The 20471-nt window shown below is 39.2% G+C and overlaps 1 protein-coding gene across 7 annotated transcripts in view; it reads left to right on the plus strand.

Moving 5' to 3' along the window:
- Positions 1 to 2865: 2865 nt before the first annotated feature.
- dph6 (diphthamine biosynthesis 6) overlaps positions 2866 to 20471 on the plus strand; it is a 55857-nt gene continuing 38251 nt past the window's right edge. For 6 of the 7 annotated variants that reach the window (XR_010911068.1, XM_067479999.1, XM_067480002.1 and 3 more), the window contains exons 1-5: positions 2866 to 3001; positions 3420 to 3511; positions 4406 to 4590; positions 17842 to 17915; positions 19132 to 19250. Coding sequence is in view for 6 of the 7 variants with exons in the window: in XM_067479999.1 (XP_067336100.1) it covers positions 2979 to 3001; positions 3420 to 3511; positions 4406 to 4590; positions 17842 to 17915; positions 19132 to 19250 (493 nt within the window). In the remaining variant the exon portion in view is untranslated. The remainder of the gene's footprint in view (positions 3002 to 3419; positions 3512 to 4405; positions 4591 to 17841; positions 17916 to 19131; positions 19251 to 20471) is intronic. The other variant, XM_067480001.1, reaches the window with a different exon arrangement.

Below are 20471 nucleotides of genomic sequence, written 5' to 3' on the forward strand. Positions count from 1 at the left end.
CTTGTTTCACGGATGGGATGAGGTTCTTATTCTGGAATGCAGTGTTTGGTCGTAGCCAAAAATAATGTTTCTTCTTTAGGCCAAAAAGCTCTCATTTGGTCTCATCCATCTGCAGAACATTCTTATTAACATTTTGCCAAACACAAATATTTTAGATCTTTAAAATTAAAACAAAACAACTAATGTGCAGTTTTTGTTATTATTTGTTTAAATGGCCTTGAATACTACTTGAATAAAAATCCAATCACATTTTAGCTCATTAATATTTGCTTTAATATTTATGCAGAAATAGAGCAACCAACTATTCAAGCACCTCCAAATGTTCATTTTACATTAAGCATTCCATTCTAAAAGGTGTAACATTTTTAGACACTACAATACATTTAAAGGGGCTTTTTTATCTGAAGATTTCAATCTTGTCAGGTCGCCTGTGTCTATTGCAATTAAATCAACACAATTTGCTGTTGTAAAATGCCCAGATACCATACTCATGTAACAAAAAAGTTAAAGTGGTGCAGTTAAATTGCACATTTTGGTGCTGCTTTGACGGCATTGTTGTTATATATTGTCAACAAGTTAAACTGTGCCTGCCTCATTGTTGCATGTATAATCAACTACAAAAAGTTACATTTTAACTTTTATGCTATATACAAAAATGATTTACAAATACCCTTTACTCCTATTCAGAAAGAACTGTACATGATTCCCTGAATATGTACTTGCTTTGTCATGTCTCAGAAGTGTGTATGTGTGTTTGTATTCTGGCCATTCAGTGTGCAACCTTGGCTGGCCTGTTCTGACACTCAATTTGTCGTCCTGTGATTTGAGGCCTTAGTTTCTCATTACATCTAAAGTTTTTGTGTCCTTGTGCAACAAAAATTAGTTTGTGTGTGTGTGTAAATCACCTGTCATATGCACATGCTCCTTTAAGAAAAGGCCAAGGGTGTCATTTGATTCCTGCTGCCTTGCTTTCATATTTATGTGTCTCATATTCACGTCTATTGGCTGTGTCTCAGTTGGGCTATCCATCAACACTTTTTATCCCCATCGCACCAACAATACGGACATAAAACGCTTTTTTATGTCAGCAAAATGCTGCCACAAATAAAACCGCAACAACACACCTCTTTATTTGTCTGGGTAATAAACTACATAAATTAAAACTGATAAGTGACCAAATTTGCATTATTTGTATCCTATGGCCCTGGGCTTTAATGGAAATTACTATAGGCAGTGAAGCTGTATTAAAATTATTACCCACAAAATTGGAAAACAGGTGAAATATTAATCAGTTTACAAAACTGAAGAACAACCAAACCCAGGGGGAAGTGTCCTGCTCTCACCAAGACAACACCATTTCTCAAACCAACATGTCAGCAGAACATTTGAAAAACTATATCACTCATCCTTTTTTCAATACATTATGACATATTAATTTTACAAATTTATTTGTGGTTGCTTTAATATGTATTGTAGTTTGCTTCGCCTGCCAGGAAATGAGGATGAATATTAGTTCAACTCAAATTTAATGTAACTCATCACACAATATTGTCACATTGAAAAATAATATAATAATAATGTTCTGTATCAACTAAACCTGTAATACTGTAAATTAGTAACAAAGAAAACCACCAAACGATAACAAAACATTTACAAAACTGAAATTATTACAAATTGTGTTTGGTCACATCATCATAGGAATAAAATGAATTATATTCTTAAGTCAATTATACATTACACCACTAAATCAAAAACATATTCAGCCATTACAAAACAACCTCTCTGTCTGCACTGAGTGTACCACAACACAAACTATGCTTATCTGCAGGTTGTACATTTACCATGTATTCAGGATGAATAAAGCAAAAACAAAAACAAATACAAAACAAAAAAAGGGAAACTAGTTAAAAGCAGTGGGACGAAGAAACATCTCTCTCAATTTTGTTCACACAAATAAAATCAGTTGCCTTTGGCCTGCTTAGGGGTAGAAGGTGAGGGAAGCACACAAAGGCAGTGCAATTATTCCGCTCTGGCACAACAACAGAGAGCAAAAAGAGCATCAAAGGCTTTCCTCTGAGCAAAATAGGGCTCCCTCTGAGGAAAAACACAACCTGTGTGTGAATATCAGTGCATGGACTTGTGGTCCTCTCTTCAGATGCAAGGGGCAAAGGATGTGTGTCAATGTCAGCATTAGAGTTTTATTGTATGTTGCACAATATGTAAACTAAGTTTGCTTAAAACTTGGTTTAAGGAAGTTGAAAACAATGTTCATGTTTGAAGTATAAAATGGACCATTTTTAGATATAATATGAAAAACTTAAATATAAAAATTTTTTAACACAACAAATCCTTAAAAATGTGTTGTGTTAAAACCTATATATATGACCTATATAGGTTTTCCATATAGGTTTTACAGGTGCAGTCTTATTATTAACGTTATGTGTTGTTGAATAAAATTATAGCCTAGACCTGCATGCACACTTGTTGGTTTGTGCTGTAATGTTAAAGAAGGAGAGAAATGTATCTATAATTATAAAATTCTGTTATTTTATTTTTGTTATTGCTTTATACATGTATTTACTTTCTTAAATGAACTGTTTTCAAACATAACCTGTTTTGAATCTATTTCTAATCTATTTTTAACACTACACCTATGCTGTAGAGTGTGTCAAAACCATGATTACTTTCACGTTTCATTATAATATTGTTAACTTTGCAACATATTGCTAACCTTTTCAGCATTTTACTGAATTATAGGCATGGCTTTTGAGCAAAACTTGATTTTGAAAAATACCAGGAACATATTTTCTTTCAGGCATATTATAGGGCATCCTAATATAAAAAGGGTCCTTCAGCAACCCGGAAGCCGATACTCACATGTATACGTACCGGTTTCTAAGTACAGTTGGCACAGTTGTGTACCGTTATAGCTGAGACATTTGGTTCTGTTTGATTCTTTACGGGGAAAAAATAACAACATGAAAGTAGTTGCGTTGATAAGGTAACCATGCTTTTTGCTGTGTGTATCAACGTTCTGTTAGTGAGGTGCTTGCTGTGGACAAACGCTTAATGTGTTTCTGTGAGATATAAGATGTTGTATCTCGCATGTGACTTTATTTAATACCACAGTTAGGTATACAGTGACACTTAGAGAAATTCAAAGTTATCGACCAAAAAAAAACAAAACAGTTCAATAGCCGCTTTTATAAGCAAATTACTGCGCTAACCTAAGGCACAGGCTCAAAAGACAGCTCATCCCCAGCCACTGAACTAACTACATTTTCTGCATCCCTTAGTATTAGTGCTGCTGTACCACATTCCCAGATGTCTAACTGGACAGTCCTGATTAACGTTATGTAGGTCTGCATATTAATAACTCAAAACACAAATGTGTGTTTATTTCTCATACTGTGTTCCAGTGGGGGCAAAGACAGCTGCTACAACATGATGCAGTGTGTTGCTGCTGGGCACCAGATAGTGGCTCTGGCTAATCTGCGTCCTTCTCACACAGGTGAGTAGGAAACACTGCTGGGGTTGTGTTGTGCCTTTCGAAGCCTGGCGAGTCTATATTGGGCAGCAAGCTACACTTCTGCAGACCAAGGAACCAAGACCAAGAGAGTACATGAAGTAGTGCAGATATTTACACATTTTATGTATAAGTGTAGCATGTTAGATTCACAAACATGTTACAAAGATGTTACACTCAAAGTATGCAATAAATACCTGAACAGTCATGCATTAGATTATACTTGTGTAAACACTTGTAAATATTTGTATAAGTACGTAACCTTTAAACTTAAGTTAATTTAAGCAGTGCTTCCTGTTACGGGAAAAACACATACACCATTATCTTCATACCTGGAAACCGCCCAGCACAATCTCAATGTGATCTATTGGCTGTTGTGGCAACACAGATATGGCAACAACTTCACACCTGGAAACTGCCCAGCACAACCTCAATGTTATCTGTTCGTGCTGAGCAGCACATCTAAAGTAATTGGGGTTTAAGGATCTTACTCAAGGTGTCTCATTGGTGGTAATGATGAAGGGACAATGCTGCCTGTTAGGGGATTTGATCACTGACCTTGCACAGTCACTGCTAATATGATAAATTGTGAAACAGATGAAGATTTTGAAGTTTTTTTTTTCTTTTTTTTAAGAGTAACCATGCATTACTTAATATAAAAATAGTTTGAGAGATCTTTCCAAGACAGTACTTTTTAGGTTTTATCATTCCTGTATAGTCATTTTAGTGTCCTCGTAACATATGTTGATATAGTTTGATGTTTGTATACCATGTATTATATCACACAATATTGACATCACATCCTGTGGATTTTAATAAACTCATCTCTTTTATTGGAGTGGCGTGTCGTCTTTAAACATCTTTTCATCTATCCCACAGATGAGTTGGACAGTTACATGTACCAGACGGTGGGCCACCAGGCCATAGAGCTGTATGCTGAAGCCATGGATCTGCCCCTGTACAGACGGACCATTGAAGGCTCCAGCTTGGACACCAGCAGAAACTACCGTGAGAGAGAAGGAGATGAGGTGGAGGACTTGTATGAGCTTCTGCACCTTGTGAAGGTATTCCTTTTCTTTGCTCTTTTATTTTCCTAGTATTGTGTTAGGCAGCAGAGGAAACACTGTCACTGTCTTTGGACAGGTCCTCTGTCCAAGAGGTCAAACGCCTATTTATAGTAAGTGCTTTACTGTTAAAAAAAATAAATAAAATTTATATATACATACATACATACATACATACATACATTTGTACATACTATTTGTTTACCTGGATTTCTGTTGTTTTGTTTTGTGAAGGTACTGTACAGTAAGTAGGGCAATTTCTCTCTAATATGTGTGTCATACCAAAAAATTGTTTCAACAAGAAACCATCAAAAAACAGCGAAAGAAGTGTTAAAGACTTTCTAGTGGTAATCTCAGACAATGAGTAGCTGTCTCTAAAGCACATAGGGTCAAATTATACTTTTGCTGATTAGAGTCTTGTGTTAATTTTGGCAGTTTTTGAATATGCGATGTTGCTTTTCAATCTCTCATTGAACACAGCAAATATTCCTCTTCTGATGGTGTTGTCACTTTTTGTCTACCGGAGACTAAGAAAGACCCTTTTTGCTTAGAAAAACAATTTGACTTCTTACAATTTGACTTACTTTTGATACCGCATTTTCCACTATCCTAATGCTACTTACATGTAGTGAGCAATGTGCTGCTGGCAAGGAAAAGGAAGTTACATAATTTTTATTTTTTTTTTTTACACAATTTACTTATTTATTTATTTGGAAGACCTTCAGCCACTGCCTAAGTAGCTGCTACTCTTCCTTGGGTCCTGACAAGTAAACATACATCACAGTATGAAACTTGCATTACAAAAATCAACAAAGGGTCATTAATATTAACATCAAAAACAACAACAAACATCATCATATCTTAGTGTGACCTAAAATTGTCTATACAAGCAGTTTAATGCTGCTCAAAAATGATTGTACAACTAAAACTGCATACAGCACATTAAAGTAATCAAGGCCTAATCACGGATTATGCTATACCAAAAGTTAATTAGTATCAAAGTAAGTATCATTAGCAAAATCAACACGATTTTGTATTCTGCCAATACATTATTCTTTAAACCATTTTTTAAAAAGTAATTGTACTTGTTGAATATGTAATATACAATGGCAACCCATTCAATATTCATTACTCTGTCCATAGAGAGTGGGTCATGTAACTCTGTCCTGGAGTTATTTATTTATTTATTTTTTAATAAAATCTTTACTTATGAAATTGACCTCGCTAGCCAACAGTAACCCAGATGAGGAAGAATTATTGTTTAAACAATTAGAAAAATGTATTTCTAAATGTAAATATATAGCACATCTTTTCAGCAATCCCAGACCTCTTCCCATGACTGTAACAGAATTTTCAATCTGCTTCGACCAGGTCAGGCTGCTGTCTAATATAACTAAGAGTAGAACAACTACAAGTACAACTAGTTTGGTTTCCCCAATCTGTTCATTAGAAACATTAAGAGAAACATTTAATTGACTTGTCATCATTTTGATGCCCAATCACTTTAAGTATCAAAATTATAAAATGTGAATATTATTTTCACACAATGTAAAAGTATTTTATTTACAATTTTATGAAACTGCAATTATTTTAACTCATTATTGCATTGCTTCATTGAGCAGAAATGAGAAAAGTAGTCATTTTGATGCTCTGTCACTGCTGACATATGCTTGCCTAATTTTTAGTGAACAAGCTCTCGGAGCACTACTAAACTTCCATCTTGGGTAAGGTTCATGACATTGTCACACTGTTGAGATGTTTTACAAGTCATTCTCTATGGATTCAGAGTCACTTAGTAGCCCATCAGCAATGTCTCAAAGAGGCTTTGCTTGTCGAGCTTTGTCTGGCCTGCTGTACACTAATAGTCCTTAGCACCTACTGTAAAATGCAACCAAGCTGCACGAGATTAAAAAGCCATTTAGTGCTTTTAGTCTGTCTTATTTAGTATGTCTTCATTTCACTGTCAAAGTGAAGTAAGTTTTCTTTTTATCTTACTTTGGAAAAAAATATATAATGTGCTTATTGTTTCAGTTTATCAAAGTTTTATGTGTGACGTTGGAGTGAGTTGACCCTTGACAGCTAACTTCAGAGGAAAAATCCTCTTCTTTTTTATCTCACTCAGCAGAAGATCAGATGCAAAAATTAATCACCAAATTAATATTTCATCAAACACCACTTTTGCCAGAACACAGGAAAATATTCATTTGATTCCAATTTATGTACGAGACCTTGGTCATCCACTGTGGTACAGGGTGGCTGACTGACAGGTTTGAGACACCTGCATGTGTGTTTATCACACCGCAGGCACTACCTGCCTACCTGACCGCCTGCAGCCATGAAAAAGCTACCTGGACATAAACCTAAACAGCAGCAACAGCTCTCCCTGCTGTCAGCATGTACAGGGTGTGGAATTGATCTGGTGCAACATTTTTCCACTTCTGCACCCCCACACAACCTTTCGTTTTAGCTTGCAGCATCAAAATTTAAGAGCTACTTATTGTATTGTGGATTGGAGTTTGTTGTAGAGATTGGATGTGGCTTGGTGTGGTGCAAATGAAACAAGTGGGGGGTGGGAATGCATGGTTCTTCCTGTAGGTTTTGTGGAGACATGTTCATCTGGAGCTGTGCTGCTCCAGGGCGCCTGCATGTCCGCACACTGCATGAGTGGCAACGGCCAGTCATCCTGCCTCTGGGCATTTTGTGCCCTCTGTCTGACTTTCTTGTCGTCTTCTGTATAAATCGCCAGCTTTTCACACGCGGCTACATGAGACCGGTCATGTTTGTGTTTTTTCTTGTGAGAGAGCACATTCACACGTTGTGCAACTTATGAAGTTTGGGCTCTAAGTATTCACAGTCAAACTGGCTGGTATGTGATGCAATATACCATCTCTGCCTGTGGTCGGGACTTTAATTGCAAAGAGCTGCTCATTTCCCTTTTCAAGGCTTCTCTGGTCTGACCTCACCTGTCAGACAGGCCACAGATCAGGGCAGTTGGACTCCCGTGGGGCCTTCATGGGCCAGCAGACCACCAGTCGTCTCCCTGTTTACCCTTCTCACAGTCATCAGCAGACCTGCATCATAAACAACAGGCTTCCTCTCTCACTCTCTTTCTTATCTCAAATTTCAAGTTAGTGCTCTCTGTATTTAATTTTATTTTCAGTTTTTTGTTTTAGCATTTTTACTAATGGATAGGTTTACTTGCACCATTTTTTTTCACCCTGTCAAGGGGAGTGATCATGGAAATCAATGAATTCCTTGTATGTAGAAACTCAAAATCTTGTCAACAGATCTTAAATTTTCTCTTAAAAAGCCAGATTATCGTCATATTCAGTTATGTTCAACACAGATGGCTTGTTTACTGTTTTAAATTTCTAAAAATGTATTTTTCACCATAAAGCTTATCGAGTTGTTGATTAGTGAAGAAAATGAATGAGTGGGGAAGAAGAGAGAGGAAAAACAGTTCTTTTGATAATGAGCCGTTAAGTCACCCTTACTGGAAAAGAACAGTTTTAGCATGAAAAAATGTGTTCTGTTTGGAAGGTGGGATATTTTGAAAGATTCTTTCTAGCAGTTTGAATTAATTAGAAGTTACAAGATTATATTTCGCAAATGACACTTGAGCATAGATGAAAGAGTTTTTTTTTCTCAGATCCAGAGTTGATGAGTTTTAAGTGGATATATTTCCCTCCTCCTCCTCCTTTTGCGATGCTGGGAACAGACTTGTAGCATGAGCCAACAGTGCCATCTATGGATCATTCCCAGCAGCTGACAAATCAAAGTTACTCTACACTTTGACCTCTCTGAGAATGTTTGGAGCCATTCAAAAGATTCAAAGGAAGAGATCATATTCTTCAGATCCATTGTTAATACAAAAAAAAGCCCAATTATTATAGAAAAAATGATCTGTCCGTCCCCTGGCAGTAGTGATAATAGCAGAATGAAAATGTGCCCCTATCCTTGGCCCCTTTTGCTCTCATCCCTGGCTGTATATGGCAGTGTGTCTTTGAAGTGTGTAACCTGATAGACATGCAAGCCACAGCGTCCCATCCAGCTAGCTGCTGATCTTTGAACCTGCTCTTTGAGGGGGAGAAATAACAGTTTTGTCAGCAGTAGGGAGAGGGGGCATTTTTTACTTTTGGACATTTCTGACTGTAAGGGTATATTTTCATATAGATGACATCATTTTGTCCTTTACTGGTCTTCAGCGCAAAATAGAAAGTAAGAAAACAGAAGTCTCTATATGTATAAAAATCTTGATGTGTAGCATCATACTTGGTATACTAGATAAATATACTGTATTTTGACAAATATGTGCTCCAGATCTCCACGTACTGTAGTTTAAAGTCCATACTTACTGCTCTCCTCTGCTGTGATCTACTCTGATGTGTGATACAGATCAGCAGTGTCAGTCACCCCTGGCTGTAATGCCAGTCCCCCCAAAGGCCTGCAAAACCCCTCATATTAGTCATATCACATCCCTCAAGTCCTTTATCCTTCTCTCTGTGCTCTGTGACCCGACACAGTGGCTCTTTATGCCCCGTGACCCTGCTTGTGTGTGTGTGCGTGTGGAACCTCACGTGTTCAAGGTCAGGTCAAATTGGGCCTGTGTTACATGATGATAGGTCTATCTCTGTTCCCCTTACACACCTCTGCCTCTGTCTTTTTGCCCTAGTTTTCCTTCTTTCAACACTCTCCGGTTGGAAAAAGTAGTCTTGCTGTTTCAGTCGTATCTTTTTCTCTGCCAAACCCAACCTTGAACTAATGGGTGTTGCACACAGCTAGATACTTATTAGTTGTTAATTTGCTTTTTACAAGGCTTCTATTCTATTTTCAAAATGGTTTGCAGTAATAGAACAGCTTATATTACTTGAATGGCTGTGAGTTTTGGTAAGATTCAACCACAGTTTCAGTCACTTGATGTAGTAATATAGTAGATACTACATAAAAATATAGTGACTCTTTCACGGCATTTCTGCAACCTTTTGAGCTGATGAATAAAGACAAAGACATTTAAACTCATTAGAGTGATGAGGAACAATAGATGATATCTATGCACACGTTTCTTTCTGCCAGCTCTAATTATCAGCAGTGTGACATCTCTGTCATACTGAGACCCAGCTTTGAGAACGATGGAAATGTTACTTTCAAATCTAATTACCTATCCGGTAATGCATTCGACTTTTCAGAAACACTGTTTTTAAAGTCCTTTTATTTTTTGGATAGATGATATTATGGGTCAGTTGGTACCAAACTTTTTCCTTCCATTTCATCCATCTTTTTCTTATGGAGTTGGAAAAGAAGCACACTGAGACCTTTGGCCTTTGTAGATGAAACATTTCCTTGTCTTGATGTTTGTTTAAACACCTTGTTTTTAGTGAGATAATCCTTCTTAAATGTACACATTCTTTCCCTGTTCCCTGTTTCTCCTGACCTTTATTGCACACACACTCCCCCCTCATCCTCAGTCTCTACAGTCGTTCCATTATCGACATCTGCAGACATGAGTGGGGCCCTCTGAGATCGCAGAGGCACTCTGTCCACAAGTCCAAAAATTTTTTTCTCATTCTTTTTTCTCCTGCTTTCTACTAGCATCTTTGTCTCCATTGTATCGTTGTCACACTTTCATCCAGACTCTTCAGAAGCCTGGCACTGCGTTGCTGCAAGTACCCTGATGGAGATATATCCTGCTGTGTGAAAAAGAGGAAGAGGAACTGAGGGAGAGGAGAAAGAAAGGAGCGGTGTGGAGGAGGAGGATAGGCTTGCTGGCTGGCTGGCAGGCAGGCAGGCAGGCAGGCAGGCAGAGGAATCTCCAGTTGAACCAGGAGTTCTGTGGTATTGATTAGGGAGCTGAGGTGTTGCGAGACAAGTCGCTGAGGATGGTTTTGAACTATGAAGCAAGGGGGTGGTGGTCAAAATCAAACAAGCAGCCCTTCTCTGATTACCGGCATGGTGCCGCGTTAGACATACATTTGGGGATCAACAGGAAAATGGATTTCTTTAAAAAGCTGCTTAATACATAAATTATGGCCTCTGGGGTCACGGTGAGGGTTTAGGAGATCAGATCAATAACAAAGCTAATGCAAGCTTGTTTTAGTGTGTTTGAGGTGCAGAGAGACCTCAAAATAGTGTTATTGGAAGTACCTTACAAGCAGTCTAAAACTAATGGATAATCCCTTTGCAGAAAGGTTTGTTTTTTTGTTTTTTGGCATTTTCAGCACAAGTTTATAGTATCTTACCTGTATACAGTGCAGCTTGTAACAGCTGTCTATCTGGGTTTCCTCTCAATGTGATAACCATTGTTATTCTTTTCCTTTGGTGTGAGACTGCTTGTATTTATGTTGGTTGACACAGCGGCAGTAAGGTTGAGATTGCAGGCTTGTTTTGCACATGAGGAAGGATAGCATTAGCGCAGAGATAATGGCGCTGTGTATTGTTCGCTGGCCGTGTGGAAGTGGTGGGACAGGATCTATTAGATGCAGGCCCATTTCCCTCCAACTGACGCTAACATTCCCCACGAACATTAGATAAAGAGCCTAGCCTCAAGCCTTTGTAATTTGTTTGTATTTTTCTGCTTAATGTACTTTGCTCAATCTTGTTTAGCGATGATGGAAGTTGATAGCCTTATCTTGCCAAGGGCATGAGCCTCCACCACTGCTTGGTTGAACATTGTTGCAGTGAAGAACATGTGTCCTTATGGTATTATTTTATCTTGACTCTGGATAAATTGTAAATGCAGCTAGAGGTTATTTGCATTTGAGCAATTGGCTACTATAGTCTTCTGTATTATGCACCAATGTAAATAACCCATTATGGAAAGTGCATTGCTGTAATTTCTCTCTTTGTTTTATCGTTCATATTAAAAATGTAGGGAAATGTGATCATTTTGTAGTCCCGGCTGACCAATTTGTTTTCCTTTTTTTTGTCATTGCATGTTTTGTCTCTTCTTTCTTTACTATCCACTTACTGGAAATGCCATAAACAACTGACATTTCTTATAATCACAGGTAAATTATTTTCTTTCACCCTTAATTTTTCATTTTTCACTTTTTTCTTGTTTTTAGATCATATTTCCACATGCTGACTCCATGTTTGGTTTATTTTTTACACATCAGACTAAAAGTGTACATGAGACTTTAGCACTTTAAGAAAAACTGAATTTATCGAGGTGGTTGGACTGGTAATACAATTTTTTAAACTCATCATTATTAACAGATACTCAGACCAAATACCGTCTGCCTCAGCTCTCTGTCTCAGACAGAAGTCTTTGAACTCTCTGCTATTCATTGACTCTAAAATTAAAAGGGCTTTTCTGTTTTGTTTTGCCAACCAATCCCCTCAAGAAATATTTGTGGCAGGCCCCATCACCTCCCGCAGCTAAAGTCATAACCAGCCGTAGAAAAACACTGCCCGGAGTCTGGATAGTAGGTTAAAGTTGCATAACTGCTATATTTTCCTGTAGTCTCTCTCTGGGGAGGTTGGGGTAGTGGGGGGTTCATGATGTCTGTTCAAGCTATGGAAGATGGAGGACACTACATGCAAGATGCCAAGAAACTGACCTTATCAGAAAAACATTTACATTTGAATGTATGTTTGTGTTTGTAGGCCAGTGTATGATTGCATGTACATACATGGACGTCAGTACATGTGGGTGCATACACGCTATGGACTAGGTGGTTTCTAGGGAGCATGAAAAGCAACTGACATAGTTTACTGCTAGTTTGCATGATACTCCTTTGATTCTCTCCTTCTGTTTTCTGGAAGCACCTTCCTGTCTCAGATGCTCAGACACCACTTACCTCAGGTAAGTGGGAATGTTGCCATGACTGAGCTGGGAATATTACTTTGTTCTATTCCCTGTACAAAACCGTTGCTGATGCTTATTTATTGGAACACCTTATCCTTTTATTGCTGAGAAGCAAGACCTTGAGTGTTTGGGAGGTTACATGAATATGTCTCTTCTAAAAAAAAATATGAAGGCACAGAGTAACAATTTGTTTAATGTGGAAACAACCATTAAAATATTGCATTTTTAGGAGGCAGTAATAAATAAACTTGTTTGCTTGAACTGCAAGTATTCATGGTAATATAGGAGAGCGATAAATGACCTTATGTCTCCCTGCTGCTTCCCAACATTTAGTTTTCCATGCGTGTTGATATGGAAAGCCCACTTGTCCTTGGCCTGCAGAAACTAGGGCTCTGTGCTTGGTTTGGCCAAAGCCTACTACTTCCCTGCCTGACGAGTGACTGGGCTTGTGTTTACGTAACCATATATATATGTTAATCTCTCTACTTTTTTTAACCCTCATGAATTTCTACATTTTCCAGCTGTGCACTATGGCATATTTATGCTCAGCGTCTATCGCTGAAAACAGCTCCATCATTGTAAATGAATCACTATCCAAGACTAAAGAGTGTGTGCCTGTGTCTTTGTATGTCTCTTCGTCTTCGTCAACAAATTCTGTACAAGCTCAGTCATGAAAAGCTGCAGTCGTACCTTAGTACATAAAATGTGCAGATCTACGTCATTCTTCTCCAGGCCTGAATCAGTATATAGCCTATCTTGCTTGGCACTCGTCACATGTCTGTCAGTTGACAAGTGTCGCTCACTCATCATGCTGATGAGGCGAGTCCTACATCATATCCTCTGCTGGCTGATCACACCTGCATCACAGCCTCACTGGAGGATAGTACTTTGCCCTAATCTGCTTCCTCTCTCCCCTTCTTGACCTGCATTATCTCAGGAACTGGTTGGTGCATTTAAGTTTATGAGCAGCTGGATTTGCGAGCAGTTTGTTTTTCTTATTCCACCACTCTGTATGGTTGAGGACTGACACATGGTGAGTCATCTCGCAAGCCCGTCCACAAGCACAAAGGAAGAGCCCGTCTTTCAACAGCTGCTTCAAACAGACAGCCCCACCAGTTTACCAAAGGGAATGTCTCTGAAAGCCTTTTAGAACAAGGTTTTGGCCAATGTTTGTTTTACAAAGACAATTCCTAAGCTTGCGTGTCCATTTGTTGCTTTATTTTGATGGATTAGACATTGTACATAGTGTTTTTGCGTCAGTATATATAAGCAGAATGGGCTCTTGCAAGCAGTGGGTGAAACCTTTTACATTATAATTCATCCAAACTGTTTCCTGGACCCTCTGCACACCTCTTTAAACATTATCACTCTTTTACCAATTCCAGAAGTCACCTTGAAATATAAGTGTCTGTACAGAATGATAATGAGGAAGCTGATTTAAAACAAATAAGCAGTGTCTCCTTCTACTAAGCTCACTTCAAGTGTCCTGTCAGTTTGGCATGTCTGAGTTGTCAGGACAGCACAACATGCCCCAGAACTATGTCTGCATTATATTAAACACAATCGCTTGACCCTAGCTGGCCCTCTTCGCTGTACCACATTTCCTTGAGCTGGTACAACAAGGTCCAACCCCCTTTTCATGTACCCACCATGTAGGGGAACAAGGGAGAACAATTCCATTACATTACAACAGGCACAAAGCTAATCTAATGGAGAGAACATTAAAACCGTGTCGCATCTAGTCACTTACTTGATGGATCCTGGAAGAGAGGAATGATGAGGAGAAGGCGTGTTGGAGAGAAGGGGGTAGAATAGGATGCCATGGGGTTAGAAGTAGTGTCTATATGACAATGAAAAGTAAATGATGGTACCTCAATGCCCTTGAGCAAACTGTCATTCAAATCACTTTAATTAATTTCACTACGTCCCTGCCATCACACACAAGTGTACTACACAGCAGCTGTAATATAATAGAAAATTCAAGCCAACAACTTTGGACTCAATAAAAAGAGGATTTTCTAATGACAATATGTGGCCTTGTGTCTGAACAGTCTAGATCTGCCAGCTCTGGCTGCCTGGTTGACAGAACAGGCTGAAGCAGGCATTTTGGAAACCCACCATTTTGCAAAATGGAGCTTTGTATTGTGAGGGTGTATAATTAAGATCTCATTGTGACAACCATTGAGAGAGAGCTAATGAGGGTTCAAATGTATTCCATATAAATATGAATATTGGATTTTTAATATTTTATGGCTTTCTAATTGCTTTGGTTGCTGTTAATATTTTTGACTGTTGAATATTACCCAGACCGAATGTGTGGCTTGTACCTTCAAGATGAGAGCGGATGAAATAGCCACATTCTCAATCCAAATTTTTAGTTTTATTCTTGTCATGTACTATATGTATCTTTGGGGCAGATACTTCTTTTGACTGAAGGCATGTCTATGACTGTGAATACATTTGAACCACTCTTTTACTCCCTTACTAAGATGAATGTATATATAATTACAAAGTATATCACACACACTACCTTGATATAGAGTTTAATGGCCGTATCGTTTCTTTGTGGAGTATGTCTGCTGGCCTTAATCTTCCGAACAGCTGACATCTTAATAACTCAGCCCTCTCCATCCATTTCCACTGGAGACATCCGGATGTGGGGGAAGGATTAGTTTAATGAATATGACAATTAGTAACAGAAGTTAATGACTGCATGGGGCTAAGTACCCTGATGGACATGGCTTGGGGGGACTGAGGGCTTCCATTGCTCTGGGCCATAGATCCTTATTAATAGCTTTTCTGCCTGCTGGAGAGGACAGGGGAAGCCAGGCCAGGCCTTTGTTTAGTCTGCCTCTGACTGGGCTGCTAGGGAGTTGCACTGTTGCGCAACTCCGCGCCAGAATTAGTCCCGCTCTAGGCATGAGTTAATGCAAGCCTCAGGTCCTGGATCAGGTGAGGCTTCCTTTGATGAACTAGGGTCATTAAATGTAAAAAAAAAAAAAAAAGAAAAGTAAAATTGAATCAGGACTCGGGGGGGAAGGCTCTTTCTTTGAATCTTGTGCCAACAGTCATGAAGGAAGATAAGTGGTTTGCGGGTCACAGGAGTCTTGATGACCCTTTCCTTGATTTAGTGTTACGTTAGCTTCTTACCCAGATCCAACCTCTAATGCAGTCAAAACATCGTTTAGTTGGATAGCTCTCATAAAGATTTTTATTATTATTTATTATTATATGGTACTTCATGAGCTACCTTGTCACTTTGTCAGGTATTCACACTATAAACCATTTTAATAAATTTTTCAGCTACCATAAAATCAAAGTTTGTATTTTTATTGCATCATGAATAAACATGGAATAATTCCCATAATATCCATCAATTCAGATTTATACATACAAATACCTGTTCTTCGCAAAAATTTAAGGTGAATTTCCCATCGATGATGGAAGATTATGTGTAGAATTTGTAAAATCACATCCAAAGGAGTTATCTGCTAACCTATTCCTGTGGAGACAGACAAAAACATGGCGACAAAAACATAGCCACATCCAAAAAAATCATTTTGCAAAGCTGTTTGGCAGAATTTCTAGTAGCTACAGATTCCATTGAAAAAAAGGGACATGTGAGAATTTTGTCTCGTGTTATAAGTGCTGAGTGTTAATGTAGCCCTTTAATTGGTCGTGGCTGAGTTGAAAATTCAGACACAAGACAGGGATTTGTTGCTGTTGTTTTAATGCTCTCTTATTCTGTCAAGCTGTGTCTGGTCAAGAGAAAGTAGAGGGACCAAACTGGTGTTGATGAAACACATTTCTTCAACACTCACATACTTATCTCTTGTCCTCTTTCTCTCTTTATCCTCCTCTTTACCTTCTAATTTGCCTCTTTAGGAAGTGACAGGTGTATTTAGGGAAAAGGTTATCATTGTATTAGAATAGAGTGTTGGCCCTGAGGCTTACCTCGAATTACATGACACTGCCTGCAGCCCCCTTCGCTCTGTGCTGGGCTGAAATGTTATCAGTCTGACTTAATTACTGTCACAGGGCAGTGGAATTGACTGTAATGTATATTCCAGCGTTGGACACATTGGAGAGATATTAAAACTTAGGCTAAGCACCAAAACCCAAGTTCTTAAGATCTATTGGTGTTTAACTTCAGGTCAGTTAAAGTTCATTTCTAATCGTATGTGTTTTGCTTTGCTGGTATTCCTCACATTCTTGCCTGCACCGTAAACACATGGTCACAGCCACAAACACACACGGAGCACATCCTTTATCTGATTAGCTGGCACGCCTACATGAAAGTCTGGGTTTGTGTGTGTGTGTGTGTGTGTGTGTGAGGAACATTGCGTCGCAGCTCAGCATCAGGCCCCAGGCAGGGCATGGATTTCATTTAGGAAAGTATCAAAGGTTTACACGCTGTTCGCTTTAATCAGCATGTTTATCAGGCAGAGAAAAATTGCAGGAAGAGACCACAGGGAGTGGGAGGGGTGGAGGGTTATCTTAAGGACCAGTAGCCAGGGAAATTGATAATGGCTACAAGGTAATTTACTGGAGACTTGTGCATCCCTCCACTGCTCCTACCCTTGCCTCTCATTCTAATTACAGCCCATGTAATGTTCTAATGAATCTGCAGGTGTGTGTCTGTGGGGGGATGGGACATGGCGTTGGAGGAGGGGGTTGTGCATGTATGCTCGTGAATGTATATGTGTGAAATTGAAGCTATTGCCTTCACATGTGTGTTTTTGTTTATGCATGTCACTCCGGCTCAAGCCTGTGTTTTTGAGAGAAGATTGAACACATTTCAAGGCTGCCAGCTCCCATTTCACTATCTCTTGAGTGCATAGTTGTCTCACTGTTTCTGAAATATGAATATGATACGAAAAGCAATTAGATTAGCCCACAGCAATATTAATGATACATGCCAATCAAAGACACAATGCTCCACTGATACTTCAGCTTGTCACTGCGGTTCTGTCTTGCAGCTGGGTGTGGGAAGGATGCAAGCTGCAGCCAGACACATTTAACTTCTGCTCACACTAGACTGTTGATTAGGTTCAGGAACTGTCTTTTGCGGTGCTGGTGCCTCCAGTCACATGCTGGCATGTATGCACAAACACACACATTCACTCACAGAGCCAAATACACAAACCTTCAGGGGATATGGGCTTAACCCCAAAGTCTATGATACAACCATAGTGTAAACATCTCTACAGGATTGTGGTCCACTAAACAAAAGATCTATCGGGAATTGGCTTTCTTTGCCTGTTTCACTCTCTGTGTGTGTATACTTACATGTGTTTGTGTGGTAACACGTTGGGTTAAAATTGTAGGTTGAGCAAGTAGCATTTTCCCCATGGGACAGTTACATAGCATTGCCCTTACAAAGTATGGTGTACAAAAGTCAAGAAATCTTTGTGGTTGAGTTGCTGCCATTTTTTTTCCTCCCACAGGAAAAGGAGAGTGTTGAGGCAGTGTCTGTAGGGGCCATTCTCTCTGATTACCAAAGGGTCCGGGTGGAAAATGTGTAAGTCAAACACACACTCCAAAACACACTTTTTAATTGAGATGGCTATACAATTACTGTATTTAGGCCTTTGAACCCAAATGACGCATGCCCTGTGGTCCACCAAAGGAAAAGAGTCTTTACCTTACTGTGTGTTCGTGTGTCAGACTGAATTTGGTTTAAACACCCAGATTTACACATGCGCAAAAAGCACACTGAGCTTTGTTTATACCATTTTATTTAGACTTTCTTTGATGTTCTGGTGTGGCCCTGTTTTTATGGAGCAGGTTTCAAGAAAATGATTTAAGCTGATAAGCGTAGTTGTCTTTTGGTCCATTTCACTCTGGTTTTAAACTGACATGGACTGCATTCTCTCTCTCTCTCTCTCTCTCTCTCTCTCTCTCTCTCTCTCTCTCTCTCTCTCTCTATCCATCTATCCATCTATCCATCTATCCATCTATCTATCTATCTATCACCTTTATTTATTCCAGCCAGATTCACTTAGAGGCTACCACCTTTTTTGCAGGAACACCCTTAACACTTTCACACTTTTGCTACACCTGGAAACTGTCAAACACAACCACAGTCTGATCTGCAGCCACTCAGCAGCTCCACTGGAGCAGTTTGGTGTGGTGTTAACAAGGGAAGCGCAAGGGTTGCTTTTTCACTTCCCAACCAGAGTCAATTCTGCCTTTTCGCTCCAGTTACTGTACCTGCTGTGAGTGTGTGTTTATTGTGAGTTTAAGTGGCAGGTAATGAACAGGTGTTATTACTTTTTGATAACCAGAAATATCCTTGAAAATCTACATTACTCTGGCGAGGCTCCTAATGAGCCAGACTTATTAAAAAAATACTCCCAGTAGTGCACAGATATTGGCTTTAAAATGTTTTTGAGCCAGGCTCACCCTTCTAACCAATCAGATAATCGCAATTAGTTCTTCTTGCTTAGTAAGAACATTCTCATTTGTAATTTTCTAATTATGACTACCTAAAGCACTGGGCAAAGTATGTTTACCTTCCCCTTAAAGCCTGTAGCACCGGTGGCAGGTGGGAACATGTGTTAAGGGCCTGTTAGGCTCTCAGTGTTTCTGCAAATAGAGAAGCAAAGTCAAGTTGGCTTTAAAGTGGTTTTTGTGCTGGCAAATATTCAATATTAACACCTTTGTTCACGTTCCCTTTCTAAAACCTCCTGCTCTTCCTCTCCGATTTAACGTGTTCCACTATACCTGCTTCACAGATGTTTGCGTCTAGGTTTGCAGCCCCTGGCCTATTTGTGGCACCGAGACCAAGAGTCCCTGCTCTCCGAGATGATATCATCTAACCTCCATGCTATCCTCATAAAAGTTGCCGCCTTTGGTGAGTTTTTGTCTCAGGCAACCTGTTAGCAGTCTGATGTCCCCCAACCTTTTGCTCTCTTTTTTTGTCTGAATGTGCCATTTTGGTTAAGTAAGTTAGTGTTTGGCACATGGATCGAAGGGACAGAATTTGTATAAGTGAGGGAAAGGAGGAGAAGAATGGGAGGTGTAACCAGAGAGAAAAAGAGAGACAAGCAGGGTAATGCCCTAATCATTAATCTGTGGCTTAGTAGCAGTGTTGAGACTTGTGCCAGCGGCGAAGGTATTGAAGCAGAGAACAATATGAAAAGATAAGACGCACAGAGGGAGGAGGTGTGGGGAGGTGGTGGGTGTGTGGAGGGAGGGTTGGCAGTTGAGAAATAATCCTAGGTGATTGCCCTGCACATTAATGCAACCTGTCAATAAGCGACGCATGTCCCCATTGTGTGTGAGAAACACAGCTTTCTATGCTTATGCATAGCTCAGAATACATGGTCCGTGAAGTGAAGATTAAAATCTGGTATCTCTCATTTACGTTTTTCAACTGCTTCAGCACTGAGAGAAGAGGTTAATGTGGTGTCACCAGCTCTCTACCAGCCTGTTTTGGAGCCTGAGGACAGGAAGATCAGATTACTGAATAACAGGAGAGAGCAAAAGAAAAAGTTTTCTTTTTCTTTTCTCTGGTACATGATGTTAAGATCCTTACCTGTATCTACTTGACAGTGAAGCCGGATCCCTTTTGACAGTACCAGTGATAAATGATAATTATTGCTACAAATGGTTCTTTTTACTCTCAAACTACTCATAGTGATAGATCATCATGTAGACAATGTTTACGTGCTGTTAAGTGCTTGTTGTCACCTTTGGTAGTAATCTGTCGAAAAGGGGTCCATGGCTGACTGATGACCCGCAGAGCTAAACGGTGCGTTTAGGATATTCTGCATATCTTTCAGCACTGTTCAAATAACCTCTCATGGAACGCACTTGTCAAGCCATCAATCTTTGGTGCTTTGTTTGCCAGACCTGTTTCTCATTTTTAATAGTTTCATGATAAAGGACTTTTTGGGACTTTTTTCAGATGCCAGTCAGAGGAAAGAGGATGTCAGAATCCAGGTTTTCCATGTTTTTTTTTCTTTGGGATTATAACCATTGTTCGCTAGTAAAAAAAAAAAAAGTTTTATTTCCGCTTGTAACAAGATAAGATCTTAGTTTGAATTTATTACTCACTGATTATTCATAATGC

This window comes from Channa argus, chromosome 16 (genome assembly GCF_033026475.1).
Source record: "Channa argus isolate prfri chromosome 16, Channa argus male v1.0, whole genome shotgun sequence".
NCBI classification, from domain to species: domain Eukaryota; kingdom Metazoa; phylum Chordata; class Actinopteri; order Anabantiformes; family Channidae; genus Channa; species Channa argus.